General features: G+C 31.7%; 3 protein-coding genes across 3 annotated transcripts; all 3 read left to right on the top strand.

Moving 5' to 3' along the window:
- Nucleotides 1–106: 106 nt before the first annotated feature.
- On the top strand, nt 107–1,489 carry ELE39_001295 (uncharacterized protein; the record flags this gene model as incomplete). The annotated part of the gene is made up of 1 exon (XM_067344334.1): nt 107–1,489. One exon carries the CDS (start codon nt 107–109, stop codon nt 1,487–1,489), a length of 1,383 nt encoding a protein of 460 aa, XP_067200372.1.
- A 413-nt stretch (nt 1,490–1,902) lies between these two features.
- ELE39_001284 (protein with MYND plus SET domains plus 5 Ank repeats) lies at nt 1,903–6,588 on the top strand (the record flags this gene model as incomplete). The annotated part of the gene is made up of 1 exon (XM_067344323.1): nt 1,903–6,588. The coding sequence occupies one exon, from the start codon at nt 1,903–1,905 to the stop codon at nt 6,586–6,588; it is 4,686 nt and encodes a 1,561-aa protein (XP_067200361.1).
- Nucleotides 6,589–6,909: 321 nt separating this feature from the next.
- Nucleotides 6,910–9,954, top strand: ELE39_001273 (protein with 8 HAT domains; the record flags this gene model as incomplete). Its single annotated transcript, XM_067344312.1, has 1 exon — nt 6,910–9,954. The coding sequence occupies one exon, from the start codon at nt 6,910–6,912 to the stop codon at nt 9,952–9,954; it is 3,045 nt and encodes a 1,014-aa protein (XP_067200350.1).
- Nucleotides 9,955–10,037: the final 83 nt, after the last annotated feature.

Genomic DNA, 10,037 nt, shown 5'->3' with positions numbered 1-10,037 from the left:
TGCGCTAAAAATTTGCGTATAGAATTCATCTGATTAATATTAAAAAAAAATTAACGAAAAACTGGTAATGTGGTCATTAAACTTATAAAGAAGATTCCGAGCCAGAATGAGCAGGAAAGAACATGAAGATGATGACAGTGGACTTGAGAGACTCTTGGAACACTTAACCCTTCAGAATGATGCGTTTTCATCTTCCAATAAACTTCTTATGAATTATTATAAAACCTTGAAAATTCAAACATGCAACTTAATGAGTCTAATTAAAGCAGTGATATGTATCACCAGTCCAAATAGTTTATCTCAAGAAGATGAAAATTGTGTTTTAATACTAAATACATGCCAACTAAAATGGGTAGAGTCTCTTTACAATTTCTTAAATATTACTGAACATGACTTGGAAACCATAGTAATTTCACCAATAATAGATTCTCACTCGCTCTCTGAAGCTAAATTTGAGCTTAAGATGAGTCTGATAAAATCAGAATTGAATCTCTCAAAAGATTCAATATCTAAAACTTTTTATTCAAATATTATTACATCCTTAAACCTTATTCATGACTCGAAAGGTATACGTGAATTTATTCTTGAAGCTCTTAACCTTTTTCAAGATCAAAAATTGGAAGATTCTGTGTCAAATGACGGGCTTCTATTCAATATTTTTCTTGTTAAACTCTTTAATGGTCACAATTCTGAAGAAGCTATTTTAATTACCAGTAACAAAAATGAAGAATCCTCACAGCTTTTTTGTGAAAGACTCAATTTTTTAGATCCTTCCAAGTACTTCTGTTTTGACAAATGTATTTTATTTAACAAATTTAATCTTAGATTCCTTGTTTATAATAATACAGGTGGTCTTTGTTGGTCTGATAGGATATGCGATATGAATACTCAGTTTCTCCAAGATTACTTCTTTATTTTCAAATTTGATAACCCCAAGAGAAAGCTAATTTTTAACATTATTTCATCATTCAACCAATTTATTTCAAATTTTATGATTAATTCGATTGATGCTTTAAATATTGATCAATATAATAATGCTCTAAAATTTAATCAAAGCCAAAACTGTGTACTTCAAAGCACTAGTAGTACAATATTAGAAAATAAACCGTCAGAACCTTTAAGTCCCATAGAGACTTTTAATACCATAAATGAAGTACTTTCATCAAGTAATTCAATTTTAAGCACTTCTATTATCAAGCCTGGAAATACTAATCAATCCTCAATTATTAATTCAATAAATACATTTACATCATGCGTATCTCAAGAAATTCATCTGGATAAAATTGATATTTCCTCCAATCAAGTTACTAATTTGTCTGACAGTAGTTTGCAAATCCTCCAAAGGTCAGACTCAAATACTACCACTCTCTCAGAGTTTATTGGAGAACAAAATAATTACATCTTATCTTCTTCCGAAACCCAAAATAGTACTAATATCGACTTTTTCTACGAAAACGATCTCCACTCTCACGAATGGGTCCTCTTATAGCTTTTCTTTTAATTTATACGACTTTTTTTTCCAACCAGCATGCACCACCCGATATTGTGGGGTGACCATCTTCCAGCCTAGGCGCCATTTATGTGGATCTATTAATGACCGGTAAATGCATGTAATAGACTGACAATCAAACGAAATTAGGCGAGTGAATAGGGAAATTAAATTATAATTAGTTTTGTTATCTCTTGAAATTTTGAATTAATATTTTGTATTTAACAAATAATTGAAATTAATTAAAAATTATCAAATGCATAATACTGGGTTGAATATGAAAAGCTGAAATTTTCTAAATTTATCAAGTGGAAATCTGTGAAATAGCCATATAATATAATTTTTAGCTTTAATAATATGAATTGTTATTACCAGAGAAAGGAGGGTATATTAGCCGTATTTAAATTGTAGAAATGATTAGCAGTCTAGTTGATATATTGGACCTCCCTAAGAAATCTGAAATAAGCCACAAAAAAAACAAAGATTTAGAAAATCTTCAGAAAATCTTTGGAGAATCGAAAAATGGGAGAAATTCATTAAATAATAGTGAATTGAAAGAAGCTGATGATTCTGCAGACTCTTATAAAAAAGCTGTTGAGTCCTTGTTGGAAATCTGTCGATCATTGGTACGCCAAGGAGATAGTTTATTAGCAATAAAACAAATCAAAAGATTTCTCTTTGCTGAACCTCGAAGCTTGGAATCTCACTCTTTTATTTCTCTGCTTTATATGAAAATTGGCAATTACTTTAAAAGCTACGAACATATAATGGGTGTGAGGTTTATGACTAGTGATAATGATTATGATGCAAAAATAGCTTCAGGATCTATTTTGGACACTTTAATTTTCCAGATTTGCAGACTTCCTTTAGGACTCAAGTCAAAATCGCTGATCGGATTCAACTTTGATGATGAACTTCCATTCGATGAAAGAAAACTTGAATATATTAGCCAGTATAGATTGGAAAAGGTAAATTTTCCACCAGGATTCTCATCTACGACTTTGGATAAATTCACAACCCCAATTTCAAATAGCCAAATAAATGTTGGTGATCTTGTGCATGTTGAAGAACCATATGCATTAGCACCAGAATTACCAAGCAACTTAAGCATACAAACAACATGTTTCCACTGTTTAAGAGAAAGAGAAGTTTATGACCACGCTTTCAGTTGTTCTGTGCATCCAAATACTTGCCCATTTGTATTTTGTCGATGGGAATGTATGGTTAAGCATAGTAGAAGACATGAACTTGAATGTGAATTTATTGGAGAAATTATCGTTATTTCAAATCAATACGAACTTCCTGTTTCTTTTCTGCTTCTAGCACTCAGATGTTTAATTCAGACTCACTTAGACTCTGTCTCGCTCTTAACTAAAACTGAAGGAGTCTCGCAAAAACTACTGGAACTTCCATCATATTCTGATATTATTGAAATTATTTCCACAGATTTATTTTCAATCTTTGATCAAGTTAGTCGAGAATTCATCCGTCTAATTCCAGTGCATTTAAGACTTTATTTCTCAAGAAAAGAACTTAGATCATTTCTAATCACATTATACTCTAATAAACTTCCAATCACAATTACTTCAGCTTCCTCTGCTTTTAATTCCTCCCCAGTTCCAGTCTCAACAGGCCTTGGGTTCTTTGAAAAAGCTAGTAAATTCCAGCATTCATGTATTCCATCTTGTGTTTATTATATGAATGATGAAAACAAACTATGTATAAGATCTGCATACAATATACCAGAAAATGCAAATCTAACCATCTCATATATATTAGATCTCTATCAGCCGACCTTTAAAAGAAAATCTATCATTAATAGTCCCAAGGTTTTTGCATGCATGTGTTCTAGATGCCTGGATGATTCAGAAAATGAATTGTATTTGGAAGGTATTAGATGTCCATTCTGCATTATTGGATCTTTTGTCCCTTCTCCATTTTTTAAAAAAATAGAAATGATTGAACCAACTGTTTCCCAATCCAATTTGAAGGTTATTTCCAAAAATATTTTGACAAAGAAATCTAACATTTTTTCAAGAGAAAGACCTGTTAAAGATGGCTTTTTAGTTTCTTCTGGAATTAAAGCTGAAGATAAAATGAGTCCTGATATCAAAACTCTCTGTGAAAGAGCTAGAATTAACTGTAAATCTGGTGAAATACAAATTAAATGGAAATGCAGTAATTGTGGTGAATTCTCGAATGAAATAAATACATACTGTAATGAATTGATTTCAAAAATGGAAAATCATTATAAAATAGCGATTAATTCTTTTAATGATGGAAAAGATATTGAAGCAAGAAAACTTTTTGAAAAATTTATTAATAATTTTTCTCTTATTGCCCATAATAATCATTATTTAATATATAACTCTAGATCCCATCTTGTTGGTTTATATAATTTCTCAAATTCCAATGATTCTAAAATGTCTTATAAATACTGTAAACCGATCATTGTTTCATCAAATAAAGTATTTCCAGGCTGTTATCATGAGAAAGTTCACTTATTTCTTAACTTGGCTGATATTATTTACAAAAAGGAAATGATCCAAAAAGTTTCACAAAGAGGTGTTTTTAATAATTCCAAAGATCTTATTATGGAATGCTCTTGGCTTTCTTTATATAATAGTATGGTATGTTATGGGCCTAAAAGTCCTGTTTACTATTATTGTCTATCAAGAATGCGTCTTTATTCATCCATTTTGGGAGTAATTACACCACCCAGTAATATGAGAATTCGTATTGCTTCTATTGATTTATTTTCTAATATAAATCGTGAAATACTTGGTAATAGTACGGTTTCAAAAAGCGCTGATTATCTTTCAACTTTATCTGAATATAGTGCTCTTTTATTTATTGCATCAATTAAAGGACATATAATGGGTATTGCACAATTATTAGTTGGTCAAGTTAAAGATATATTGTTAAATCAAGTAACTTATTTACCAACTGGATTAAATCTTCTTGGAATGGCCGCAAGTAATCTAAGAGATGATGTTTGTGCATTATTATTAGAAGAAGGTTCTGATTTATTCTTTAAAAATGAATATGGTATTACACCAATACATGCTTTATGTACATATCCAGGATTAGAAGAGGAGAGTCTTGATATAAATAATGATAAAAAAGCTGCAATTATAGCCAGAGATATGATACGTAGAGCAATTACTTTAGATATTGGAAAAAATTCAAAATCTGACCAAAAGGAAAATTCTGGGCAGACTGAACATGTGGAAAAGTATGTATGCGTTAGAAAAATGTATGCATATACCGGTAATTCAGGAGGGAAAAACATGCCAGAGCGGGGTTCTAATAGATATAAATTGTTATATGGCAAAACAATTAAATGGTTAGGATCTAATACACCTTTACATATAGCAGCCTTTAAGGGTAGAAGATTATTATGTTCAGAATTAATACATGGAGGTACAGATCCAAATGTTGAGAATATTGAATTAGCAACGCCATTGCATTTGGCTTCATTAGAAGGTCATATAGAGACTGTTGATATACTATTGAAATATGGAAGTGAAGTAGATAAGGAGAATTATCAAGGAAATACTCCTTTGCTATTAGGAATATATGGTTTAAAACTTGAAACAGTACGTTTATTATTAGAAAAAGGTGCAAGTTTAAGTCATAGATCAGATACACTTAGAATGAATGCAATGCATATGTTAGCTCTTGGATTATGTTGTAATACAACATTGAGTTTTCAATTACCAAAAAAATTAGATGATTTACCATTGATAACACATAATGGGTATAATAATAAAGATTTAAAAACTTATATATATTCAATGGGTACTTCACATACAGGATTTGGAAATAATTCTTCAACAAAGATATTATCTATTCCAATACATACTCCAATAGCAGAGTTTCTATATATTTCACCAAGGGAAATGTTAATAAGATTGAAGAATTGTTTTGATATAATAACGTTTTTAAATAGTGTATATGATTTAAGTCCAATGTTAATACAAAGAGACGTAAATGGTTTTACACCTTTTGAGTTATTAAATTCATCATGGAATGATTTTTTAAAATTAAGAAATGAAGCTTTATTAAATCAGGGATTATGGTATTCTTCTTTATCAGAAGAAGATAAGATATCAACAGAGGAGCTATGGTCACATATAATGCAAAGAGTGGAGAGACTATTAGAGAAGTTTAGAGCAGAAGAGAAGATTTATGATCTAAATGATGATGATCCCGATTTAGAATTGCCATTACCAAAAAAAGAGTATAAAGGAATTCCTGAATTGGAATTATCAGATAAATCTCAGAATAAACATGAATATTTAGTTAGAAAAGGATATTTAGAGCCAATAGTAATGAAGAAAGGATATTGTGGAAGTTATTCAATAGGCTCAGATTCTACAATATATACTCAAGGGAATATCGATAATTTCCAAATAAAAGAATTGAAAGAATTAATCATGAAGAGAAGGAAAGAACATATGGAGATGGTATTAAAGAAAGATAAATTAGCAGGTAAGGGTGGACTGAATAGTTATGTTAAGATGATACCAGCTAAAAGTAAGTCGATTTTGGGAGGTGTGAAATCTTCAACTTTATTAAATCCAAAATCCACAGATGGTAAAGCAGAAATGACGGAGAATGGTAAAATGTCTAAATCTCCAAAAAAACTAGGTTTGCCATTATCTTCTCCTCAAAAATCTCTGCATTTAGCTAAAAATTCATTATCTTCAAGTTCAATATCTCCAGGAAAGAAGAATTTAATGCCTAAGAGTGAATTGGGGAATACAAGTACAAATACAGCTTCACCAAAGCAATTAGTTCCTTTAAATAAGAAAGATGCAGAATCTACAACAAAGAAATTAGTAATGAAAACAGTTTTAAAACCAAATAATTTATTATCATCTCCTCAACCAAAAGTCTTAATCAAGACTCCTCCAGCTGTTGGAGTAACTCCAAAACCATTAATACCAGGAGCAAAATTGGGAGGAGTAAAATTAGATTTATCGAATGTAAAAGTTGCAACGCCAAAAAAAATAGAGATTAAGACAAATTTGATACAGCCAAAAACAGTAGCAAAAATTGTCGTCAAATCAAAATTGGTTCCGAAGAAGTTGTAACTTTATATATATATTGTAGATTATAGATTATAAAAAGCAAATTAAAGATTAATTCTTTAATTAATTAAAAATACTATTACAGTTTGAAAAGAAATTAGTAACTATTTTCAGAATTTTTGAAATTTTTTTTCTTCAATTAATTTTTTTTTCATTTACAGTTATAAAAAATCAATTTTGATAAAATTACATGCAGAAAAAAAAGAAAATGTCAGGCGCCACAGTTGCGGCGCCTTTTGTGGGAGTATATAGGAGTAACTAAATAATACGGAAAAAGAAAGAGTATAGGAGGAAAAAAAATAGGTATAAGTAATATATATTACAATGAATGGAGTGGACGAAAGTTTGGAGTTTTTGCAGACTTTACGGTACGGTTTATTGAAGGAGAACTTATTCTTGGAATTGAGAGGTATAAAGGAATTTGAGGATCAATTAGGAAAAAGAAGGGGCCAGATTGGGGTATGGATTGAGTATATATCAAAGATAAGGAGAGATATAGAGGTTAGTAGAGATGGTTTGAGCCACGAGATTGCTTATATAGTAGAGAGGACGGAGTTAAATGTTGAATTAGATGAGTGGAGAAATAGGGAAGCGCAAGAAAAGCAGGGTATAGATGATAATAATCTTGAGTTAATGTACAAGCAGGATTATTGCCTGTTGATATTAAGGAGGGCATTGTCTTCAACTAACAGGAGGGTATCGTCAATATGGGTGGAGTATCTTAGTTTTATGGAGGAGTATGAGAATTTCATGGAGATCAAGTTAAGTAAAAGGCTAATAGGGCTAGATTTGAGTGAGGAATATGAGAATAGTCTGAAATCATGTAATGATTTGGACCTTTGGCTCAGTTATAACGCTTATTTACGTAAGTCTCGCGTGGAATTTACCAATTCTCGTTTAGTTTTAGATAGAAGTTTGAAGAGCTTACCTATTGAGCAGCACCACAAGATATGGGAAAGGTACTTGGAATATATTATGGAGATGAATATTCCGGAGTTATCAATTAGTGTTTTAAGGCGGTTTATAATTTTTTCATATGTTGAGGGAATTGGGATGTACATTCAGGCTTTGATAGATGGAGGTAGGTATGAGGAATGTTTGGATAGGCTTGTCGGCATAGTTTTGGTGAAAGAAGGAAATTTGAGGCTTCAGGAAACTTTTGAAGGCTTAAAAAAAGGAGTATTAGTTGGAGGAGTGAATCATAAGATTGGTGAAATTGATGACTTGATAGGTTTGGTTTTGGCTATAATTTCTGAATTTGTGTTAAAAATTAACTCGAATAAGATCCTGGAATATACAAAGAATTTAATGCTTGAGAAGTTGAGAACCTGTGATGGTCGTGTTTATCAGGAGATTACTAATGAGAATGCACAAGATGAAAATAAACAGAAAAGGGATGCTATATTTAGGCTTACTTTTGGGGAGGTAGTTTGCAAAGTGGCTCAGATTTTTATGAAACTGGCAGATTGGGAACAGGTGAAAAGTATCTTCAGCTTTGGAGTGGAGAACTGTCGCTTTGTCTACGACTTTATTACAATTTATGATTCTCTGATGATGTTTTCCACTATTCATTTGAGTAGAGTCTTGAAATTATCTCAAAATGTGGATCCATCTTTGACCAACAAAGATGAATATCCCAAAGAAATTATTGAAAATAGCATCTTAGACTTGGAAAAAGTTCTTAAGGATCACAAAAAGCTGCTATTTAGAACAATGGTAAAGAGTGATGTAAATAATGTATCTAGATGGATTGAATATATTAATGTATTAATACAGGATGAAACTAAGGAAAAAAAAATGCATCCATCTCTCAATGTGGTAAAGATATTCGAGGAGGCCTTAGACACTATAGACTTTGAAATGGTAAAAGATAAGAGTAAGAATATTCTTTGGGTATTTTATGCATCTTATATGACAAGCAGTATAGATAATGGCCATGAGAGATTGGATCTTGATAAGAATAAGAGTGATAAAAGTGATCAACTGATTGATTTGGCCAGAGAAATCTTTGAGAGAGGCTTATCAGAAGATTATATTGATGATTATTCTCTAATTTGGACAGAATGGATTGAGATGGAGCTCAGATTTGGGAATTTTGAAGAAGCTTTAAGCTTATCTAGACGAAGTATTTGTATGGCAAAAGAGCAAAAAAGCAGAGCAACCTTGAAGAGCGCTCGTATTTGGCAATTGGCAGCAGATCTTGAGATGTCTTTTGGGACTTTGGAATCTTCAAGAGCGTTAATTGAGGATTTATTTGAGAGTGGTATGGTAACAGCAAATTTATTGGTAACTTTTGGGGCTTATTTGAGGAGTAGAGAGTGTTATGAGGAGTCATTCTCACTCTATGAACGTTCTATTAACTGTCTAACGATACAATATTCGTTTGGATTATGGCTTGATTACATTGATAGCTTTATTTCTCACTATAATAATGGTCTGAGTATTATTAAGCTTTTTGATGATTCAGATAAAGACTCAACAATGTATGGTAACTTAAAGATTGATCGTTTAAGAGACGTTTTTGACCAATGTTTGGAATCTTTAACTAGTTGGAAGAGGACTAATCTAAAGGAAAAAGACCGAAGATATTACTTGAATTGCGTATTTATTGCTTATGGAGTTTACTCGGCTTATGAAACCAAGGTTGGGAGAGCAAGCAGGGCTTTTAATATACTTAGCAGAGCAATGAATGAGCTGGAAGACCATGATCAGCATAAACTAAATCTTTATTCCAGATGGATCAAGTTGACCCTGAAATGTAGAGACATCTCATATACCAGGCAGATATTTGATATGGCAATTGATGAAATTAAAGCTTCTGATCTTCTGATTAGGTTATCTTTAAGGTATATAAACTTTGAATTAAATATGGGTGAGGTAAATAGGGTTAGGTCTATATTCATTTTTGCTGGGGACTTGATTCCAAATATATACTTGGTGAATGAACATATTGAAATCTTTAATAAATTCTGGAATACCTGGAACCAGTTTGAGTTAGAGTATGGAAACGAGGATACCATTAAGGATATGCTTAGAATAAAGAAGAACGTAGCTTTGGTTTCTGGTCATTCAAACATAAACTCAATCCAAACTAACCAGAAAGAATATCAGAATTCAAATTATACAGTAGAACCGGCTGAGCCTTCCGGCCATAACTCGGAAGACAAAAACACTTTTTCTGGGTCGGATGAAGACATTATACTTTCAACCTCCTCAGATGAGCAGAGTGTTATGAGCAAGGAGAGTGATAAAAATATGGTAGATTCAAACTCAGACTCCGACTCCGACTCAGACTCCAACTCAGGTTCAGATTCTGACTCACAAATTGAGCAAGAGGATAGCAACTCGTATAGAAACGAAGAATTGTGAAGATATATATTCTAAAGTATGATCGAGAGGGGGAAACAAAATTTTATGTAATTTGCATTATGTGAAGAAGTTTTCATTTCTTG

This window comes from Cryptosporidium sp. chipmunk genotype I (genome assembly GCF_004936735.1).
Source record: "Cryptosporidium sp. chipmunk genotype I strain 37763 chromosome Unknown contig_17, whole genome shotgun sequence".
Lineage (NCBI taxonomy): Eukaryota > Apicomplexa > Conoidasida > Eucoccidiorida > Cryptosporidiidae > Cryptosporidium > Cryptosporidium sp. chipmunk genotype I.
Note: the sequence above shows the minus strand (reverse complement) of the source record. Positions and strands in the feature narration are given on the sequence as shown.